The sequence below is a fragment of the Chiloscyllium plagiosum genome, unplaced genomic scaffold, assembly GCF_037043375.1.
Source record: "Chiloscyllium plagiosum isolate Xiang-an unplaced genomic scaffold, Cpla_swu_hap1 HiC_scaffold_13, whole genome shotgun sequence".
Classification (NCBI taxonomy): domain Eukaryota; kingdom Metazoa; phylum Chordata; class Chondrichthyes; order Orectolobiformes; family Hemiscylliidae; genus Chiloscyllium; species Chiloscyllium plagiosum.
This window is the reverse complement of record NW_028270151.1, coordinates 42,116,682-42,141,127: the sequence shown is the minus strand read 5'-3', so window position 1 is coordinate 42,141,127 and position 24,446 is coordinate 42,116,682. Positions and strand designations below refer to the sequence as shown.

Below are 24,446 nucleotides of genomic sequence, written 5' to 3'. Positions count from 1 at the left end.
GTTTTACAATTTGTCCTTGGTAATGATATAGCTGATCACAGGTGGGAGTGATGCCTATTGCGGTTGAAAAGTCTGTGGGGAAAAAAAAAAATCAAACAACTGAGTTATTATAGGAAGTATATCCTGGAATTTTACCTGACTGTTTGATAACAAGGTCAAAAAGCCACAGTATAAATAAGAGGAGAAATCAAAGAACAAAAAAAGTAGGGTGATTAAAGTTCAATTGTCAGAGATGATGTTTGATCAAGTAATTGAGAGAGAAAAACACTAAACCAATAGGTGGAGGACAAAGTGGATATTTTTAGTTCTGAGAATTACAACAGAAAGAAGGAAAACTAAAGCCATTATATTAAAAAGCATACACAGGAAGAATCTGAGTGTCTCCCAAAATGTTATTATCTTAAAAATGAGTGTTGAGAAGGAAACAGAGACCATACGGCAATATTGTGTCCAGTTTTGGGCCCCACACCTCAGGAAGGACATACTGACACCGGAGCGTGTCCAGCAGAGATTCACACGGATGATCCCTGGAATGGTAGACCTAACATATGATGATCAGCTGAGGATCCTGGGATTGTATACATTAGAGTTTAGAAGGTTGAGGGGAGATCTAATAGAAACTTACAAGATAATGCATGGCTTAGAAAGGATGGACGCTGGGAAGTTGTTTCCGTCAGGCAGGGAAACGAGGACCCGTGGGCAAAGCCTTAGAATTAGAGGGGGTCAAATTAGAACTGAAATGAGGAGACATTTATTCAGCCAGAAAGTGGTGGGCCTATGGAATTCATTGCCATTGAGCACAATGGAGGCTGAGATGTTGTGTGTCTTCAAGGCAGAGATTGATAAATTCTTGATCTCGCAAGGAATTAAGGGCTACGGGGAAGAGCGCGGGTAAGTGGAATTGAAATGCCCATCAGCCATGATTAAATGTGGAGGGGACCCGATCAGTCAAATGGCCTCACTTCCACTCCTATGTCGTATGGTGTTATCACATATTCAGTAATGTGAGAAAAATCAGCAGAAATTCATCAAGTTGTATTACCAGTGGGACATGGAAAGGCAGTGTTGAACGTAGACCATGCATTACCAGTAGGCCATTTGGGTGTAAGCTAAAATCCAAAAACAAAACAAAAAAAAAATTTTGGACCTGGACTGCATAAGGATGTGGTTGAATTTTGTCAGATATGTCATACATGTCAGGTAATTGGAAAACCTCAGGCAGCGATAAAGCCATTCTTAATACCCATTCCTGCATTTGAGGAACCTTTTACAAAAAGGTCTTGATTGCATAGGACCCTTACCTAAAACAAAAAAAGTGGTAATCAGTATTTGTTGACCACAATGGATGTGTCTACTAAATTTCTAAAGGCCATTCCATTATGCAGTACTAAGGCTAAATAGAATTGTAGTAGAGAGTTCATCCAGTTAAACTAGATATGGACTACCCACAGACATATACAATCAGATCAAGGGTCAAATTTTACATCCATGTCATTCAAGGATGTCATGGATAGTTTCGGACAAAAACAATTCAAATCCACTATGTGCCATCCAGAATCACAGGCAGCATTAGAACAGTGGCATCAAACTTTAAAGATCATTTTGAAGGCTTACAGTCAAGACTATTCAGAGGATTGGTATAAAGGAATTCCATTTGTACTTTTTTGCAATTAGGGATGCATCTAATGTTTTAATCAATTTGAATTAGTTTTGGGGCATGAGGTGTGAGGACCAATTAAATTAATTAAGGAGAAATTGGTGAATCTGAGTTCAGGGACCAGATATTTGGACTTGGTGTCACGTTTTAAGGAAAGATTAAACAGAGCAGGTGAGTTGCTCAACAGCATTTTATGGTAGCACAGCATGTGATGAAACAGGAACTCGACAAGAAATCAAAAATTTTGTAATTTTGCTGGTGGAAATAAAGTGTTGGTGTTACTTCAAGATGTAGGTGAACCTTTAAAAGCAAGGTTTAGTGGACCTTATTAAATCTAAAGGAAGTTGGGTGAGGTGAATTATTTAGTAAGAACGCCAGATAAGAAGAAATCTCTGTGTCACGTAATGTGTTCAAAGGGTAATTTAATAGGGAAGGAAAGTAGAAGGCAAATGTGTTACTGGTTACAAAACAAAGTGAAGACCCAAATTCAGATGATTCTGAATTGGACAACGAGGAAGTTCTCAAAAACTAGCATAAGTTATTTAGTTACCTTTCAGAGGGAAATCGAAATGACCTAAAGAAGTTTTACAACCACATGGGGAGAGATGTGGGAACACACTGGGAAGTATTAGACTATTTATGTATGGTGTAGAAGAAAATGTTGTTCCAATTAAGCAATATCCTTATGGGCTAAACTGTCTAAAATGGTGCTATAACCAGATGGTACCCAACGATTGGGTGGACTGTTGCAAAGTCAATGCAGTCACAAAATCAGGACTCCAACCACAATGCTGTGCTTCTTCTCCCAGCTTACAGGCTTAAGCAGGAGACCTCCTCGCGGATACAGGTCGGGTGCCAATCGGAGAAGACAGAGGATCAACTCCAGCGCTGTCGGGAATCAGCCGATTGTTCGAATATGTCCCAATCTGCAGGTATTTTGGTCGAATACGCTACAGACTTTATCAGCAAGTGTGTGGAGGACTGCATACCGAGGAAGTCAATCCAAGTGTTCCCCAACAGGAAACCCTGGATGAATCAGGACATACAGAACCTGCTAAAAACCAAATATGAGGCCTTCAGATCAGGAGACCCACTCAAATATAAGGAATCTAAGTATGACCTTCGCAGAGCCATTAAGACAGCCAAGGACCAATAATGATCCAAACTAGAGACCCAGACAGATACCCAGCAACTATGGCAAGGACTGAAGGACATCACAAATTCTTAAAAGAGGCAGTGCAAGATAGCAGAGTATGATGACACATCCCTCCCAGATCATCTAAATGCCTTTCGTGCTCACTTTGAGCAGAAATTTGGCAGAGAGGTAACACCTATTCCGACAAGTCCTGACAAACCTATCCTAACAGTCATTGCGTCAGAGGTCAGATCAGTTTTCCTTCATGTGGATCCAAGGAAAGCGATGGGACTAGATGAAGCACAAGGCCGTGAACTCAAAACATGAGCAAATGAACTGGCAGAGGTCTTCTCGGACATCTTCAACCTCTCCCCGCAGCAGGCCACTGTCCCTGCCTGTTTCACGAGAGCCAACATTATCCCTACATGGCATGTCTCAATGACTACCGCACAGTAGCCTTAACTTCAGCAGTCACAAAGTGCTTTGGAAGGCTGGTCATGGCATTAATCAAATTCAGCCTCCCCACTACTCTTGACCCACTCCAATTTGCCTATCAGACCGACAGATCCATGTCAGATGCCATATCACTTGCCCTTCACTCCTCCCTAGAGGACCTTGACACCAAGAACAGCTACATAAGAATCCTACTCATTGGCTACAATCCAGCCTTCAACACTACTATTCCCTCGAGACCAATTACTCAACTTAGTGATCGCAGACTAAGCCCCACTCTCTGCAACTGGATCCTCAGGCCACAATCGGTGAAGACTGGGGACAAAATTTCATCCTCACTAACACTCAACACTGGAGCCTCCTGGGAGTGCGTACTCAGCCCCCTACTGTACTCACTGTATACCCATGACTGCGTCGCAAAATACCAGACTGATGCCATTTATAAGTTCGCGGAAGACACCAAGGTCAGTCGAATCTCGGATGGCGACAAAACAGACTACAGACAGGAGGTGGAAGACCTGGAAAAATGGTGCACTGAGAACAACCTAGGTCTCAAAGCTGACAAAACCAAGGAACTGATTATTGACTTTGGGCGGGATCTTACTCATGCACCCCCTACACATTAACAGCAGAGCTGGAATGAGTGGAGAGTGTCAAGCTCCTGGGAGTGATCATCCACAACAAACAAGCTTTCTTGGACTCCTCATGTGGACCCGTTGGTTACAAAGACCCAACAACAACGTCTCTCCTTCCTCAAGCAGCTGAGGAAATTTGGCATAATGGCAAATTCCCTTGCCAACTTTTATAGGTGCGCCATAGACAGCATTCTGTCTGGATGTATTGGCATGGGTTGGCAAAACTAGATGGCATGGGTTTAAGGGTAGAGAGAAAAATTTTAAAAGGGACCTAAGGGGCAACTTTTTTCATGCAGAGCATGTATGGTGTATGGAATGAGCTGCCAGAGGAAGTAGCGGAAGTTGGTATAATTATTGCATTTAAAAATCATTTGGATGATATGATTAGGAAGGAATATGGGCCAAATGGAACTAAATTTATTTAGGATATCTGGATGACATGGACAAGTTAGACCGAAGGGTCAGTTTCCATGCTGAATATCTCGGACTTCAGGAGACATGCTTGGTGATAAAAGCTGGCTAACAATGAGTTCACAAAAGCCCAAGTCACATTCCTGGACATGGGCAGAGGGCCCCACGGGATGTGAAAGTGAGAAAAGGTTATTGGGGAAGGTTCCCATGTCAAAGATGAGGAGGGCAGTACTAGAATTCCTGGGATTGGGTGGGTTTTATTGGTTGTTAGCACCAAACTTTAGCATTGTGGATGCTCCACCGATTTAAATAAATCAAATCAATGCAGAAAATTTCAGTGGGCGGGGGACTGTCAGAAGGCATTTGACAGTTTGAAAGCTGTGTTAACCACTGCCCAAAATGTTAGCGACACCTAATTATACCAAGCCATCCAAGGTGGCTATTGTTGCAAGTGACGTGGGTGTCAGTGCTGTACTCTTGCAAGATGATGGAAAAACAATTGGGTATTTTTCTGAGAAAACTAAATGATCACCAACAGCAGTATCCCACAACTGAGAAGGAAACCTCAAGCTTGGTGTTGGCATCACAACATTTATATTGTTAATAGTGCATCTGAGAAGTGTTTAAGTCGATCAATCATAACCCCTTAATTTTTGGAGGAAATTTAAAGAAAGATTCCAGACTGTTGTTTCAATGGAGCTTATTATTGCATCCATTCAATTTGAAAATTTTACACGTCAAGACAAGAGAACGTAATTGTTGACTCATTATCATGACTTTGGTGAAGATAGATGGAAAAGCATTCGGTGGCAGGAATTAAATGGACCAAAACAGAACGTAGTAGTGAATGATTCTGAGCATGCAAACAATGTACTGTTGTGTATGAATAACGCAAGAAATCCTTGTGCTTTTAACCCTCGGTTTTTAAAAAAAAAATCCTTGTGTTTCTTGCCCTCAGTTTTTGAAAATCCTGGTGCTTTTTTCCCCTCACTGCTTTGTTTAAAATCCTTGTGCTTTTTACCCTCACTTTTTAAAAAATGTTTGTGCTTTTTACCTTTTTAAAAAAATCCTTGTGCTTTTTACCTTTGGTTCTTTTAAAATCCTTGTGATATTTTGCCCTCAGTATTTTTTTAAAAAATCCTTGTGCTTTTTGCCCTGAGTTTTTTTTTTAAATCCTTGTGCTTTTTACTGGCACTTTTTTAAAAAATCGTTGTGCTTTTTAACCTTTATTGAAAAATTCTTATGCTTTTTACCGTCACTGTTGTTTTGAATCTTGTGATTTTACCCTCACTTTTTTTAAATTCCTTGTGCTTTTTGCCCTCACTTTAAAAATTCCTGGTGCTTTTTACCCATTTTTTTGAAAAATCCTTTGCTATTTACCCTCTGTTTTTAAATCACTGTGCTTTTTACCCTCTTTTTTGAAAATCCTTGTACTTTTTGCCCTCACTGTTCTTTTGAAAATCCTGGTGTCTTTTATCCTCACTGCTTTGTTTAACATCCTTGTGCTTTTTACCCACGGTTCTTTTAAAGTCCAAATGTTTTTTACCCACACTGTTTATTTCAATCCTTGTGCTTGTAACCCTCACGTTTTAAAAAATCCTTGTGCTTTTTACCCACGGTTCTTTTTAAAATCCTTGCGCTTTTTGCCCTCCCTGTTTTGTTTTTAAAATCGTAGTGTTTTTTACCCACATTGTTTATTTAAATCCTTGCGCTTTTTACCCTCTGTTTTCAAAAAAAAAATCCTTGTGCTTTTTACCCTTTTTTTGAAAAATCCTTGTGCTCTTTGCCCTCACGGTTTTTAAAATCCTTGTTCATTTTACCCTTTTTTACCCTCTGTTCTTTTAAAATCCTTCTGCTTTTTACCCTCAGTAGTTTTTAAAATCCTTATGGGTTTTACCCTCACTTTTTTTGAAACATCCTTGTGCTTTTTCCCCCACGGTTCTTTTTAAAATCCTTGTGCTTTTTAACTTTTTTGAAAAATCTTTATGCTTTTTACCCTCACTGTTGTTTTAAATCTTGTGTTTTCCCCCTGTTTTTTTAGAATCCTTGTACTTTCTACCCTATTTTTATTTAACATCCTTGTGCTTTTTACCCTCACTGTTTTTTTTTTAAATCCTGCAAAGAAGATTGATGAGGGCAGAGCAGTAGATGTGATCTATATGGACTTCAGTAAGGCGTTCGACAAGGTTCCCCATGGGAGACTGGTTAGCAAGGTTAGATCTCATGGAATACAGGGAGAGCTAGCCATTTGGATACAGAACTGGCTCAAAAGGTAGAAGACAGAGGGTGGTGGTGGAGGGTTGTTTTTCAGACTGGAGACCTGTGACCAGTGGAGTGCCACAAGGATAGGTGCTGGGCCCTCTACTTCTTGTCATTTACATAAATGATTTGGATGCGAGCATAAGAGGTACAGTCAGTAAGTTTGCAGATGACACCAAAACTAGAGGTGTAGTGGACAGCAGAGGGTTACCTCAGATTACAACAGGATCTGGACCAGTCACATTGCAACTGAAACAACACTTACATTCATCGTTAAAAGTAGTTGTAGTTTTGGTCTAAGCTAAGACTTAACATATAACAAAGGGGTCTGGTCCATAACATGAGGCAGGAAAATACAGTACAAGCTCAAAGAATAACTCTGGGAAAGAACATGCCCCAGAAAAAGATCACAAATTATTGAAAAGGAATTCAAAGACATGGTCATAAACTGGTTTCAATCAGAATTTACAATTAAAAGCTCAGATTTCTGGGGGTTTCAAGTAATTGGATTGGAAACCAAGAAGAATGGATTCAGAGTAGCATCAACGTAAATCCAAAAACTGTTAGCAAACTGCAGTTAGTAAAAATAGGGCCTAACGTAAGACCATACAACACAGGAACAGAAGTAGGCCATTCAACCCATTCAATCTGCTCCGTATTGAAATCATGGCATTTCTATAAAACTCTTGATTCCCTTACGATTAAGATTTTGTCTATCTCAGCCTTGAATAACATAAATGACCCAGACTACTCTCCAAGAGATGATGTTCTTTGTTGTCTCTGTCTTAAATGTGCAATCCCTCAGTCTGAGATTTTAGGACCAGCGGACATATTCACCCACGTTTGGAGAAAGACAACCTTTCCATAGCTAACCTATCAACTCCTTCAGGAATCCTGTATATTTCAGTAATTATGCCTCTTATTTTTCTCTATTCCAAAGGAGTACAGGCACAACCTATCCTTATTAAGACAGTCCCTCCATACCAACCTTCTCTGGACTGCCACCAATGCCAGTACTTTGTGTCATCCACAAACCTGGCTATAGTATATTCACTTTCCTCATCAAATGCATGATAAATATTCTTCATATACAATTGCAGCCCCAGCGTTGAGTCCTCTGACCCACGAAGAGTTACAGGGTGCCATCTGGGGAAAACACTCCCCTCCCCTTATATCAACTGTCTATTAGTTAGCCAATCCTTTCTCCAAGTTAATATACTGCCTCCACCAATGGGCTCTTATTCAGCAACATCATGTGCAGTACCTCAAAAAGTTTGAAGTGGGATTGGCTGGGCAGCCAAACAAAGTCAAATACCATTTTTCAGATTTTCCAGTTGAGTCAGACTATGAAAAATGCATATATTACTTGGAAACAAAAAAAAATTAAAATTGGAGCACTGTTTTAAAATTTCCATAATTGGGAGATGTCAATAAGAATATCCTGTTGGGTATTGTAATTAAACAAAAATGCACAAATTTAAAAAGACAAGGACAACATTGGAGTTTTAAAACAGATGCTGGAGAACAGAGAATTCTTCAAAGTGAAAATGAGTGAACAGCAGTAGTCAGCTTTTTGACATCTTTCAGAAGAAAGGAGCAAGTTCTAAGGAACTGCTAGAAAGTTTAGCAAAAGGATGTTTTGAACTGTAATGCACACGAAGAAAAAGCAAAAAAAGAGTATGATGTGTTGTTACTTTGTATTTTGTGTTTTCATCATTATTTGTATATATCTTGATTCAAATAGAAAAGATAGAAGCTACTATCATCTGGTAGGATCTGGAAGGGATGTCTGAAACCAAATGGAGCTAGAGAACAAGTGATGAATATATTAAAGGGTTAGTTGAATGAGAACTGGGTGCAAAAATATGGTAAGCAAGTAATTGTGGTTGGAGTTTGTGGTATATGAACTAGAAATAAAATTCCTACCAAAGTAGATAACTGGACTTTGATATTTAACACAGAATGCATCATGAATGTTGTCGGTGCTATCGGGATGTTGCCGGAGGTCTGATTTAGTGAAAGTAACTATGTCTGCTGCTTGCAGGACAGCTCTCCCAATTTCAGCAGAAGCTCATAAATGTTAGGAGTGTCAATAGGGTTAGGGGTGTCATGATCATTTCTGACGCCTCGGTCGATGTCACATGGTCTGCCTGCCTGGTTTAATTCCTTTTGACTTCAGACAAAAGAAAAAGTCTGATACTACTGTCTGGTTTGCAAGACCATCTCAGGAGGCCAGTCAAGAGTCAACCACATTGCTGTTACTCACACTTATCACACATAAGCCAGTCCAGGGAAGGACTACAGATTTCCTTCCCTGAAGGGCAACAGTGAAAATATTTTTACAATAATCAATGACTTTATGGTCACAATTACTGAAGCTAGCTTTTTAATCCACATTTATGATTTGACTTCAAAAAGTTCAAAGCTACCATGGTAGAATGTGAACCACTCTCCCCAGAGCATTAGCTCAGTGATGTAACCACTATATCAGTCTTCCCACCTCACATTATTGGTTGTACATATTCACAATCAAAGGCAAATTATTTCAAAGGCCATCATAATTTTGTAAGATTAAAATACTTAACTGGACAATCTACACTTATCTTTAGAAATTCTTAACAGTCTTCAAGAAGATATGGTTCTGAATGTGTATATATTGACATTTTAGCATGATATATACATCCTGTTAAATATTTCTTGCTGAGAGCAAAGGATCTTTGGCTCATTATTTCTGAGACCTTGTTGGCATTACTGTGGCACAATGTCCCAACACTTACTGCAAGGAAATTTGCACGTAACTACACCAGTTTCTTACTTAGATATTATCATTTCCTCAATTATTTACCAATGCAAGGTAACATTGGTGTCACAAGTACCAAAGGTGATGGCAAATGATCCATAAAAAGATGTAACACTGTCACTTAAGTGTGACGATACACACCTTGTCTAGTTTTGACTCCAATTCAGCAAAATCCCCTTCAACATCTTCTAATCCAGCTCTGCAAAGGAAAGAACATAATTAGACTATTGTTGTCATTTTGCTTTGCTAATAGGCCAAATTGCCTCCTTCGTCATTAATACTATTATATAATGCTCACCAATTTTTAATCCTGCTATAAAATTGGTTACCATATTCCCAAACAATGGTTAGATGCATGATGTTCTCAAAGCATGCACCTGCCATAAATTACACTAATCAGCCAAAGAAAGAGCTTCCAACCAACCTTAACAATGATGTCAAAAGAAAATGTACTTGATAATACATATTAGTCTACTCACGAATACTGTCATTATCATTACTGGCCACTACTAAAAGGACGCAGAAACAAAGACAAGGTTTTGATGCACAAACTCAATTGACTGAACAGCAAAGAAGAAAAAAAATAAAATGACAAATCTAAGGTACACATATTGCTAGTCCAATCAATCAGCTTTTTAGACTCAGCTTGAAAATTTACAATATGGAACTGGTGATAAAAAACATTGCTGAGAAGTCAATTTGCAGCTGTTCAGGATATTGGTCAGACCACTGGTGGAATACTGTGTGCAATTCTGGTCTCCTATCGGAAGCATGTTGTGAAACTTGAAAGGGTTCAGAAAAGATTTACAAGGATGCTGCCAGGGTTGGAGGAGTGAGCTATAAAGAGGAGGTTGAATAGGCTGGGCTGTTTTCCCTGGAGTGTCAGAGGCTGAGGGGTAACCTTAGAGGTTTATAAAATCACGAGGGGCATGGATAGGGTAAATAAACAAAGTCTCTTCCCTGGGTTGGGGGAGTCCAGAACTATGTGGCAACTTTTTCATGCAGTGTGGAACTTGTATGGAATGAGCTGCCAGAAGTAGTGGTGGAGGCTAGTACAATTGCAACATTTAAAAGGCGTCTGGATGGATGTATGAATAGGAAGGATTTAGAGGGATTTGGGCCAGGCGCCGGCAAGTGGCACTAGATTGGGTTGGGATGTCTGGTCGGCATGGACACATTGGACCAAAAGATCTGTTGTTTCCATGCTGTACATCTCTATGACTCTATCTACCAACATAGGAGGCTGCCATTTAGCCCACTGTGTCTTCTCCATCATTCATGGCACACTATCCATACAAGACGCGTCTGGGCTGGAGGGTTTCAGCTGTGAGCAAAGTTCACACTTCCTTTCTTAGATTACTTAAGATTGCAGGTAGCACCTGATGGAGATGTACAAGGTTATGAAGAAAATGGACGAGGTGGATAGAAAGCCCATTTACCATTAGAAGAGGGTTCAATAACCCAAGGGCATAAATTTAAGCTAGGAGATAAAAGGCTAAGAGCAGAGTTGAGGAAAAATGTTTTTCCACTGGGGAAAAAAAAATCACTATCCAAAAAACAAAGGGCAGTTCAACCAGCAGTTAATTTAAAGCAGTATTTAGATATTCACTTGCATTGCCAGTCTCCAGAGCTATGGACCATAAGCTAGAAAATGGAATTAGTATAGTCAGATCTTTGAATTGTGCAGACAAATGAGCCACACAGCCTCCTTTTGTGTTGCAAATATTGAGGAGATCCAAAACAATTACAATATTTAAAAGGCATTTGGATGAGTACACGAATTGGAAGTGTTTAACAGGAATATGAACCAAATGCTAGCAAATGGGACTAGATTAGAATATCTGGTCGGCACGGACAAGCTGGACCAAAAAAGGGTCTATTTCTGTGCTGTATCTCTCTGATCAAGTAGCTCTGCCAATCTTTTGCACTAACATCCACATTTATCAATACTTGTAATATCCAGCAATCTACAGACCTCTTCCTTGAAGACACACAATAACATAATCTCTTTAATCCTCAGAAGTAGATAATTCCCAATATTTACAACACCCACCCCCCCCAACCCAATGAAGAAATTACTCTATATCTCAGTAGAGTACTAAGTAGTCTGTTATTCTAATATTGATCCATCTGGTTCTGGAGTCAAGTCAGACAGGGGAAGCCTCTCTATCCTCCAACTTCCCTATCAAGCCTTAAGAATTTATGTTTCAATAAGATCACCTCTCATTCTTCTAATCTAAAACTTAAGAGCAGGGTTTCCCAAATTGTAGGTTTCAACCCCCAGTGTAAAAAGATTCTGCAGTCACAAGATCCAAGGTAGCAATGGAGTTCAGAAGAAGGAGTGTAAAGAGCTGATTAGCCCCTTAAATCCACTCTTAAAGTGTTTGGCACAGTCCAGTGGACAGATTAGATCACTTAGTGTGGAAACAGGCCCTTCGGCCCAACAAGTCCACACAACAACCCACCCAGACCCATTCTCCTAACTCTACGGGCAATTTAGCATGGCCAATTCATCTAACCTGCACATTTTTGGACTGTGGGAGGAAACCAGAGCACCCGGAGGAAACCCACGCAGACACAGGGAGAATGTGCAGATCTTTGAAAGCTATCCCTGCTCCAAAAGTGGCCCATGAAAAAATGTAATTTTTTAAAAATAAAGACGCTGAAGTTTAAACACTTCCCACCATGCTCCACCTAACTACCACACTCCACCCACTTGTTCAAATGCATGTAGTTATTTGACATTCCTTATCATCAGGTGGAGAGAATCCAATTAGTGTGAAACTAACATGTTATATTGTGGATCTGAAAAGCCAAATTTGCGCTCCCAGCTGAAGATGAATGTTAATACTTCAACATTTCCTTTTGCACTCTCATACTGGATGCTTCCATCATTGGCAAAAGAATATTTTGCAAAAATCATATCTCTAGCCTCAAAAATCTTGTTATTGGATATTGCAAAATCAAAATAGTTAAAAATCCCTGCAGGTTAGGAATAATTATGTTGCCATGGAGACAGTTAGAAAATACAGAGATGCTATTTTGGCCCATACAAATCTGAGTCAGATGGCATTTATTTTCTCTCTCTCTCAACTGTAACTGGAATATTAAATCAAAGTAAATACCAAACCACACAGAGATTATCCATATAATAGGAAAACCGAGACTAGTACGAACTGATGGTGACATCAGCTAGTGGCTGATGACTTAATATTGCCCCAAAACAAAGAATACAGTCAGAACTGGGATAAAATAGTTGCATTGAGGAGCTCTTAAATAAAGAAGGTTATAAATAGCACCCGAAAAAAAAAAGTCATACTCTGGATAGAACATATTGTATCACAAATGAAATGTATATCTTCTAATTGGGTGTTTACATGCTAAAACTAAAATCAAAATAACCCCAGAGCCTTAATATAGTGAAACACTGCCATCATAGCGACTTCTTGAGTGAAAAACAGTGATCTGCTCTCATGCTGGAAACTTTGGCAATTTACCTTTGTCAAACATTTAAGCAGTGACAAAGGTCATTGCCCTGAACTCTGTTTCTAACATTTCCAATTCATTTTACATTTAAAACCATAGCAAACAGTTTGCTTCAAACGTTTTGCCAGCTTAGCCATTTTAGTCAACATTATTCAATTATCATTTTGTTATAGCTCTTTGGTACTATTTCATTGACAAAGCATTATTAAACAAAATACTTTTCACAACCCTCCTAATGCCAGATGTCACTGATGCAAAGGGTTGCACAATTCAAGAGGCCAACAGAAATCTAATCTGTTTTCTCTCAATGCGGTAGTATATTACACAAGTAACTTTTCAACGAGAGCAAAAGTATCAAGGCATAAAGCATACATGGAAGTATTTTGAAATATCAGCAATATGTAATCATTAATCCCAATATTAATCATGACAATAAATAGGGTGTAGGTTTGCTCACTGAGCTGTAGGTTTGATATCCAGACGTTTCATTACTTGGCTAGGTAACATGATCAGTGGGGACCTCCAAGAGAAGCGAAGCTGTTGTCTCCTGCTTTCTATATCTTTCTCCTGGATGGGGTTCCTGGGGTTTGTGGTGATGTCATTTCCTGTTCGTTTTCTGAGGGGTTGATTGATGGCATCTAGATCTATGTGTTTGTTTATGGCGTTTGTGGTTGGAGTGCCAGGCCTCTAGGAATTCTCTGGCATGTCTATGCTTAGCCTGTCCCAGGATAGATGTGTTGTCCCAGTCGAAATGGTGGTTGTTTTCATTCGCGTGTAGCCCTACACGCTAAGCAAAGACATGTCAGAGAATTCCTAGAGGCCTAGCACTCCAACCACAAACGCCATAAACAAACACATAGATCTAGATACCATGTATCAACCCCTCAGAAAACAAATAGAAAATGACATCACCACAAACCCCAGGAACCCCATCCAGGAGAAAGATACAAATAGAAAGCAGGAGACAACAGCTTCGCTTCACTTGGAGGTCGCCACTGATGATGTTACCTAGCCAGGTAATGAAACGTCTGGATATCAAACCTACAGCTCAGCGAACAAACCTACACCCTAAACCTCAACTTGAGCTACAAACCTTCACAAACCTTGCATGACAATAAATAAAAGCTATTCTCTTCATTATACTTCAGAATCAAAGTTCAAATTTGCAAAAAAAATGTCATTGGCAACATTTTGTTCAGCTCCTACACTTGTGCTTTCAGCATATTTGCAATTTTGTATTGTATCACTATGCATAAGTAATTTTGCCTCGTCAGTTGGGATAATAGTCAGTCAATGCTGTTAGTTAGGGATTAAAAAGATTCTAATTTTTAAATATTCTAATTAGTTTACTCACCTCTTGCCATTAATGCTTTCCCCTCAACCAACTCCACATTAACTGTAATCATGTTGCCATTTGTGGGTCAATGGGTTGTGCAATATATAGCAAATTTTTTTTTAAATTTCAAAGAAATTAATTATGCAAAAGAACTTTCAGTTGTTTCCATGTGTCACAACACTATACAAATGCCAAATATTAGTTTTTTTCTTAAATAATAACTTCATTTAGAATACCAACAAATGCAATAGCTGCACTATCTTGGTGAAACTACAGTATTCAATAACTCATTAAAAGTGGACATTTTTCAAGTGCAATCCAGCAACACAGGTTCAATTCCCCCACCTGCTGAGGTGCCATGAAGTTCCCATTTCTCAACTTCACCCCTTGCCTGAGGCATGGTGATCCTCCGTGTTAACTCACCGGCAGTTGTCTCTCCAACGACAGAACAGCCCTCTGATCCTCTGGGACTATAATGACTAACATGAGGACCTTGATAACAAATACAGTTGGTTCTGCTATAGTGCGATTTCTTCAACGCCAATTGGCTTTAACACGACTGAAGAATTTAGACTGTTTTGTAGAACATGAACTTTCCTTATCTATATTTGCTGTAATGCAATTCCGGCCCCATTAGTTCAAATGGGGTGGCTACTGCTCGACTTTCTTATGAGAGATCACACAAGTACGGAACTATCATGTCATATCAAAACATATTCTACACCTTCCATCAGATAGAGATTAAAGGAATAAACAGAAAAAAATTAAATTAGATATATGTTAATTAAAAGCACTAAATGGCATGCTCACAATATTTAGAAGGGTCACGCTTCTCAAAATCAAGTAAATAACAGGACATGTAGGCCATTCAACCAGCAAGGATATATGTTTCTCCTGCACTAAATCTTGGCATAAAATTGATCCATGAAACAGTAACACATTCCTACCAGAAGATATTGGAGTAGAAGTAGTCATTTGGTCCATACAGTCTGTTCTGCCATTTGATCATGGCTTATATGGTTCTCAAACCCATGCTCCTGCCTGCTCCCCATAATCCTGGAAAATAGGTGGCCCCTCTGTCTTAAATACACGATAACTTGGTATCCACCGCCTTCTACAGCAGTAAGTTCCACAGATTCACCACACTCTGAATGAAGAAATTCCTCATCTCTGTTTTAAAGGGTTGTCCCTTCAGTGACTGAATACCTAACATCACTCCATACTTTGATTCAGTCTTTCCTGGATATTGCAAGAAAGAATCTCAGAGGTGGGCAGAAAGCATGACAGGATCCAATAGGAAATGCATGATGGACTTAAGACACCCTCCACCACCACTCCCTCACCACCTGACGCCTGGAGGAAGAACGCCTCATCTTCCGCCTCGGAACACTTCAACCCCAGGGCATCAGTGTGGACTTTGCCAGTTTCCTCATTTCCTCTTCCCCTACCCTCGCCCCAGTTCCAACACTCCAGCTCAGCACCATCCCCATGATCTGTCCTACTGCCTATCTTCCTTTCCACCTATCCACTCTGACCTATCACCTTCATCCCTACCTCCATTCACCATTGTATTCTTTGCTACCTTCCCCAACCCTCCTCTCTGACCTATCACCTCCATCCCCACCCCCACTCACCTATTGTACTCTATGCTACTTTCTCCCCACCCCCACCCCCCTCTCATTTATCTCTCCACACTGCAGGCAGCCTGCCTCTATTCCTGATGAAGGGCTTTTGCCCGAAATGTCGATTTTCCTGCTCCTCGGATCCTGCCTGACCTGCTGTGCTTTTCCAGCAACACTCTAATCTAGAGACTCTGGTTTCCAGCATCTGCAGTCCTTGTTTTTACCTTAAGACACTTGGAGCCAATTACAGCTCATCAGAGCAGAGCCTCCGAGTCATGCTCCTCGCATCACCCAGGACTGAATATAGCCTCATTTCTCCTTCTTAAGAATATTAAGAATGAAAAGTTTAGGTAGCAAAACACCTTGTGCCTCAAGTACAACAAGCAGCTGTTCACATCAAGTCTCTGCAGATGATTAATTCTGTCAGGTGAAACATGATCATTTAGAACATATTACTGGAACCTTCAAAAAGGTTAGTAGCAAGGACTTTCCTAACAACGCTCATATACAGAACTGGAGTCTCAGCATTACTGTTTGCTGACCTTGGAGGTGGTTGTAGTGCTGAAGAGATAGACACCCACTTTCTCCTCGAATATGACTTTGCATTGTGCTCTGCAGATTGTTACAAGGATCACAGATATTTTAAAATTCTTTTGCAGAATGCTGACACCACTGGTTAGGAGAGCATTTATTCCCCTGAAAATGGCTTTGAATGTCTTGAACTTCTGCAATCTGTGGTGTTGATAAACCTACTATACTGTTAGGACAAGAGTTTTAGGATTTTGACTGAGCAAAAAGGAAAAGCTATATAGTTCCAAGTCAGGATGGCAGGCAACTCAGTTAGGAACTTAGGAGGTGGTGTTCAGATCCCTTTCCCTTTACAGTGGTAGAAATTGTGGGTTTGAAGATGCTGCCAAAGTAGCCTGAGAGTTGATGCAGTACATCTTGAAGATGTTGCGATTGTGGCAATGGTAATGGAGGGAGTGAATGACTGGGGATGTTGGAAAGTGCAGTGTTGAGTTCTTGAAGCTGCACTAATACAGGCAAGTAGAGAGAATTTCAAATCAATCATTCTCCCAATTTACGTCTTATAGATGAATAGGCTTTGGGGACTCAGGAGGCAAGTTACTAACCTATTGCTGACCTGTCCCTGTCGACGTGTATGGCTGATACAGTTCAGACTACTCCTACAACAAGAGCCAATATGGAGACACCTTTTGGCCTTGCTGATCTTCTAATATAGACCAAAGTCAAGCTTGTGGTTACTTCTGCAAAGGCTTAATGAGGAACTATGGCCCTCTGACGATAAAACAAAATGGACTAGAACCTGTGAAAAGACAGCCTTGGGCTGCATGCAGTAGATAAAATGTTTAACATATGGTATTGCACTTTAGCAGTTCACATTATCTATTTTATACAGATTTTAATACTATAAAAAAGTATAATAAAGGAGGGAAAAAGTCCAGGCAGGCCAATTACTGCTCCATCAGCCTACTCTCAAAACAGCAAAATAATAAAAAGGGATCATTAATAGTGCCAACATGTATTATTGAATATAGTGTCCACTGACACTTTGTATTGCATTACATAGACAATCCTTTATCCGAAATCTGATGGATTTTTTGTCAAGTTTTTTTCTCATTAACAAGGTTGTTTGGCTTGCAAACAGTTAACCTAACTCCACACCCACTCGGTGTGTCATTCAGATGCAATGTGTGGGAGTGTGGCCCAGCACTGGCAGGCCTCAATTCTGTTTCAGGGCCCATTTTACTCGGTGCATCTGCTGTTTGGTAAGATTTTTTTAAATTTCACCAAGCTGTCACTTATTCTGAAATTCAAAAACCAGCTGGTCCCTAGCATTTCGGATAAAGGATGGTGCACCTGCAACTGGATTTCAGAGATGAACCATGGTGAGAAGGATTCATCAGAGTGCAGCAGCTAGAATTACCGGTTTCACAAATTCCTTAGCAACTCTGTCACGTTTAAAGGACAGTACAGGTTGCTGTATACCAATCATCTCAGTATTAGAGAAGCATTGCAAGACTTAAGGCAGTGTCCTGGGTCTAAACAGCTTTAGCAGATTCAGAAGTGACTTTGCCCAATTGCACAACCTAAAAGTGAGATTAATCATTAAGTGAATATAATGTTTAGCTCTATTCACAATTCCTCAGATAAAGCATCAACTCCTAAAGCCGTTTAAATGATGTACAAGTTACACATCCGCTGCGAGGCAAACTATTCTTCACTTGCCAGGATGGATGCATAAGCAACAACTTTCAAACAAGCTCAACCTCATCCACACCAAAACACAATGAACAACATTTCAAATGGGCTAAGCATCTAATCCCCACCAGTGATGTACCCAGACTACAATGTGCATCATTTAAAAGATGCATTGTAGTAATGCTCCAAGGTTTCTTCATTAGCTCCTCCCAAACAACTACCTAGAAGAATTAAATTACAGTACTCCAATTTCCCCAAGAGATTCACATGTCATTGTCCTTTCATCATCGCTGGGTTAAAATCCTAAACTCCCTACTCAAAAACATAGAAACACTTTTCCTTCATTACACAATTGTAGCATGGCAGCAGTTCTACGTAGACATCTCAAAGCAATTATGGTAAATTCCAGCATTACGAGCAATACCAAGATCCAACAAATAAATAAAGAGATGTACTTACCTGTATTCTTTCTGAATTTACAATTAGCATTACCGAAAAGCACTTTGTCACACAAACTGTAAATCAAAAGGTTAGAATCTGGAATCACATGGAGCTATGGTATGATGCAGCATAAATTAAGGCAAGAGAATTGGGTTATTACCTGAAAAAGCAGCATGTGCAGGGCTACTGGCAGAAGGCATGGAAATGCTTCGAGGTGCCTTGCTCCTCCACAGAACCAAAAAACAACAGGCCAATGGCATCCCTTTGTAACTAATTATGATCTGCAGAACTAACTATGGAGGCTACACATTTTAGATAGATCAAGAGAAGGGTACACAACACAGGTGGCATAGTAGTTAGCATTGCTGCCTCAACGCCAGGGATCTAGGCTTGATTCCACTTTCTCCCTGTCTGCCTGGGTTTTCTCTGGGTGCTCTGGCTTCCTCTCACAGTCCAAAAAGATGCTCAGGTTAAGTGAATTGGCCATGCTAAATTGCTTAATAGTGTCCAGGGATATGCAGGCTAGGTGGATTAGCCAGAGTTACAGGGAGAGGGTAGGATACTCAGTCAGTGGCTGACTCGATGGGCTGAATGGCATGCTTCCACACTCTAGGGATTCAATGAAAATAAATGATAACTTTGAGAAGTACTTAAGAACCTTAGACAGCATGTGCATAAATTCCAGAAAGTAACATGACAGACAACATGATTAAGGTGGCATGTAGGGTACTTTTCTTTGCTAGCAGAGGAACAAAAAAAAACCCAAAAAAAAAAATCTAATATACAGACAGTTAGCACTCCAAGCAGTGACCTGTGTGAAATTGTGATCACTACATGTCAGAAGGATTTGATCACACAGACAAGGGTACAGAGGAGATTATTGAAAGGTCACCAATAACATTAGCTTTCAGAAAAGCATTGGATTGGCTCTCTGAAACTGTTGAGGTTGTGAGCAGATTTAGTTAAGGTACCGTCTGTTCTGATAGGAACTGAACTATGTTAAGAAAATAGCATAAAATCAGCACCATTTAAACCTATGGGACCAGAATCACATTATAGCCAATACAGGTAAGGAAAATTTGTGTTCTACAAATAATGGTCCAAATTTTTCAACTGCATTATAGCCAATTTGCATTGAAGAAACACGTTATAGCAGAACCGATTATATATAAAAATGGAGAGTGGCATAGATAGAGTGGATAAGGGATTTATTTACCTTAGCAAAGAGGTCAGTAGATATAGCTCATAGATCTGAAGTAATGACAGACGAGTAGGGAATTCAAGAAAAATCATGTTTCACCCAGAGGGTGGTGAAATTCTGGAACTCAGTGTCTGTAGGAAGGTCAATATTAAACGTCAATGAAGATGGGTGAATATTCTCGTTGGAGAGAGTAATTGCCGAGCAGTTGTGTACAATGCACAATACTTGCCATTTTTCAGCCAAAGCCGGAATAGTGTCCCTAAATAACTTGCTGAATATTATCCAAGTCTCCTACATGTGGGCAAGAACTGATTCTGAATCTTAGGACTTGCAAATGAAGTCTGTGCAATCATTAGTAAAGCTCCACTGCCCATTTGTGATGAGAAGGTAATCATGACGTTGCGAGGATGACAGGATATAGTGTCCTTGATCCTGAGGTGACTGGCATCCAATAACCCAAAATTATTAAACCATTGGTGAGCTTGGCCCCCCAACTCCCAGTGACTCCTGTTTTGGTAGGACAAAGGCTACCCTTAATCAAATGATGCCTTGATGTCAAGGGCAGTCACCTCCGGAATTCTGCTGAATAAAAACAGCCTGTCTTCAGCCAAGCTTTAGTTCGAATGTTTGAATCAATCCACCCAAATGGTTTGCTCTGGTCAATGGGTCGGTTAACAGATTTTGTAACGCTATGCTATGATTATCTATCGCAAGTTGTTTACAGTGGGACAAATTAGGCAACACTATCTGATTTGTTCCTTCCCTCCATAATTGTTTATTTTGAGAATAAATTAAAGAAATTTCTTTCAAGTTGGAATACAGTACCAGATCTGAAAGCTGGACAATTCTAAATTATTTCAATTTTAGGGTGTAGGTTTGCTCACTGAGCTGTGGCTTTGCTATCCAGACGTTTCATTGCTTGGCTAGGTAACATCATCAGTGGCGACCTCCAAGTGAAGCAAAGCTGTTGTCTCCTGCTTTCTATTTATATCTTTCTCCTGGATGGGGTTCCTGGGGTTTGTAGTGATGTCATTTTCTGTTCGTTTTCTGAGGGGTTGATACATGGTATCGAGATCTATGTGTTTGTTTATGGCGTTGTGGTTGGAGTGCCAGGCCTCTAGGAATTCTCTGGCATGTCTTTGCTTAGCCTGTCCCAGGATAGATGTGTTGTCCCAGTCGAATTGGTGTTTTTTTTCATCAGTGTATAGGGCTACAAGGGAGAGAGGGTCATGTCTTTTTGTGGCTAGCTGATGTTAGTGTATCCTGGTGGCTAACTTTCTTCCTGTTGGCCCTACGTAGTGTTTGTGGCAGTCCTTGCATGGAATTTTGTAGATGACGTTGGTTTTGTCCATGGGTTGTACTGAGTCTTTTAAGTTTGTTAGTTTTTGTTTGAGAGTGTTGGTGGGTTTGTGTGCTACTAGGATTCAGAGGGGTCTTAGTAGTCTGGCTGTCATTTCTGAAATTTCAATTTTAATATTATCAATTACAAAAGAGCACGGTGATAGAAAATGAATTAAAAACTCCATTCATATGTTACTGTGTTCAAACAAGAATTGTCTGTCCTTATTGATATACTATACAGAGGAACCGCGATTATCCGAATTTTGGATTATCTGAACAAGACTGCAAGATTGGCTAAACCGTGTTCTCCGGCATTCGATTATCCGAACAACAGCCCATCCACATCGTTCAGATAATTGAGGTTCCTCTGTACACAGATGTTTAAAATATTTAAGACCATGAATTTTATATCTTGTTGTGTACAATAATACCATTTCTTATGAATCACATTGACTCATAGATACCATGCCTTGAGGACCTGGCCTTAAAATCAACCCTTTACATTCAGGCAGAGAAAGTTTGGGAAAATTGTAGAGGCATTGGTTATGATTTTCAGTCTGCAGTACATCCAAGGATGGTTGCACATGATGAGAATTGCACTTACACCCTTGCTGAAATACAGGTGTAAAGAAAAGCCAGGAAGTTAAAGGCCAAAAAAGAACATCTTGTCTAAGTGGCACTAATTTTGTTCCAAAATTTGATTGATTATGGAAAGCCAATATTGATTTTAATAGGAAATCATGTTTAACTAACTTGCTGAATTTTTCAAATAACAGAGGGCTGATGAGGGCAATGATCTTAATACAGTGAACATGGAAGTCCAAAAGGCGTTAGGTCTGTAGTTCAGCACTGAATCTGTGTGCAAAGGGCTCATGAAACAAAGTAACAGTGGCAACATGGACACTTAATTAAAAAGATTTAAAGAAAACAGGTTAATTGATGTTATTGGAGCTGGAGGTGGATATGTTTTTGAAGTAGAGTTCCCTGGGAGTCAGTGTTGAGACTCTTATTTTCCATGACTAATATTAATGATCTGGATCTTGACGTATAGGACCCAATTTCAAAATTTGCAGATAATATGAAACTTTAAAGCATTGTAAACTGATGAGGATAATGCAGAACTTTGGAGAGGCAACAGATAAAGTTAGTGAAATGGGCAAAGAGGCATCAAATGCAATTCAAATATGAAAAAAAGGGGAGGTGACTCACTTTGCTAAGGAGAAAATGGAGAGGCAATACAAAATAAAAAAAGGGAGCTCAAAAGCAGAAAGACCTGGGGTGTACGCATACATAAGTCTCTAGTTGGCAGAATAAGTTGACAGCACAGTTAAAGATTAAACCACTTGGCTTTATTAATAGGAACATGTAGTCTACAACAGCAAAAGGAGGTTATTTTGAATTTGCATAAAGACACTAGTGTTGGTTGTCTTCAGTTGGGGCACTGAATCCATTTCTGGCCACCACACTTTTGGAAGGATCTGACAGCATTACAGAGGGTGCAAACAAAAATTAAAAGATTGCTTCCAGCATAAGAAAGACAAAATTGAAGAGGTTTAACACCTGAGCCATGTCAAAGTATAATTGGCTTTTCTGGTGCCTAATCAACATTACAATTTCTAATACTACCCTCGTGCTTATAAAAAGGAAATAAAAAAAAAAGGACCTCTTTAATGGCCAGTTTGTTTCATAGTCCCAAATTGCTTTCTGTACTTACTTTTTAAACTCCTTTTTGGATCTTCTACAGTCAGCTAATGCAGTTAAGATTTTGTGACACCAGTCAGAAGCAACTATTGTTCCAGTCTATTTAAGTCCATTCCCTGTCAGTTGATTATTCCTAACGTGGAATGACCAATTTAATTTTCTATAGTCATCATCCTAAAGCTTCAGACAATGATCAATGTCTCCTAAATATTTCCCCACTAACACAAACTATTTGGTCCACCTCATCCAAGAATGGAGTCAGAGTGTTTCCTAACTTCCACTGGATACTGTCGAAAATACTTCTGAACACAAAATGGAAAACACTTGTTCCTCAGTGCCCCTTTCATCATCATTATCCCAGTCAATGAGGGTAAAGTTCCATGATTGTGGGTGTAGGTTTGCTTGCGGAGCTGAAAAGGTTCATTCCCAGATGTTTCGTTACCTTACTAGGTAACATCTTCAGTGGACCTTGTGCCGGTACAATTGCAACATTTAAAAGGCATCTGGATGGGTATATGGATTTGGAAGGATAGGGGCTGGGTGCTGGCAGGTGGGCCGAGATTGGATTGGGATGTCTGGTCGGCATGGACAAGTTGGACCGAAGGGTCTTTTTCTGTGCTGTACAGCTCTATGACTATGTGAAGCAATGCTGAAAATTCCAGCTTTCTATTTATAGGTTTGGGTTTCTTTGGGTTGGTGATGTAATTTCCTGTGGTGAAGTCACTTCCTGTTCCTTTTCTCAGGGGGTGGTAGATGGAGTCTAACTCGATGTCTCTCAAAACTCACTATTACTTTATGGTGTTTACACTATTCTGGAATTTCCTTACAAATTGCTTCTCAATCATTCCCAATAGCTGATGATCTGTATATAAATGTTAAGGAATGTAGTTGCATTCCTTCCTAATCCATACCTCTAGCCAAAAAAAAAAAAACACTTCTATCTTTGCATCCTCAAAACATCCTTTTTCTTCAGTGCTACAATGCACTCAGAGCCCCTTTAGACCACTTAACCTATCAAGTCTGCTCCACCATTCAATGAGATTGTGGCTGATCCGATAATATTCAACTCCACTTTTCTGTCTTATTCCCATGACCATCAATCCCTTACTAATTAAAATTTTAATTTAACCCTTTGTCTAAAGGAAAGATATACCTAAGGCAGTCCATCAGAAGGTTCATTAGGTTGATTCCAGGTTTGTATAAATTCTAATGAGAGGAGGTTAAGCATGTTGGGCTTGTACTCATGATTTAATTTTACATATTTCAACAGGGCTTTACAGAGTAGATTTCTGAGAGAGTCGAGGACCAGAAGGCAAAATGTTGAGCAAGGGGTTACCCATTTAAAAACAGCAATCCAAGAGACTTCCACTACCTTCGGAAGATACACAAAACCAACACTCCCAGACGCCCATTCATATCATGCAACAGGACCCTGTGAGAGAATCTCTCTGGCTATGTCAAAGGCATCTTGAAACCCATCATACAAGGAATCCCTTTTTGTCATGACACTACAGACTGCTTACAGAAACTCCACACCCACAGACCAGTCAAACCAGGAACACTCCAGTACTCTAGACTGGTAACTATACAACAGTCTCAGTACTCAATACTGACAGCCAAATTTCCAGATACCATCCTAAAACTCATCCATTTCATCCTCAAAAGCCAGCCCTTCATACTGACACACGGAACAGCTATGGGGACGAAACGTGTACCCCAATACACCAACATTTTCATGCACATGT

The 24,446-nt window shown here is 39.9% G+C and overlaps 1 protein-coding gene across 1 annotated transcript in view; it reads right to left on the bottom strand.

Annotated features, from left to right (window-relative positions):
- The window catches only part of LOC122556380 (arf-GAP with coiled-coil, ANK repeat and PH domain-containing protein 2-like), a 181,625-nt gene that overhangs the window by 141,490 nt on the left and 15,689 nt on the right, over positions 1-24,446 (bottom strand). The window contains exon 2 of the mRNA XM_087993958.1: positions 9,492-9,549. Coding sequence (XP_087850084.1) covers positions 9,492-9,549 — 58 coding nt within the window. The remainder of the gene's footprint in view (positions 1-9,491; positions 9,550-24,446) is intronic.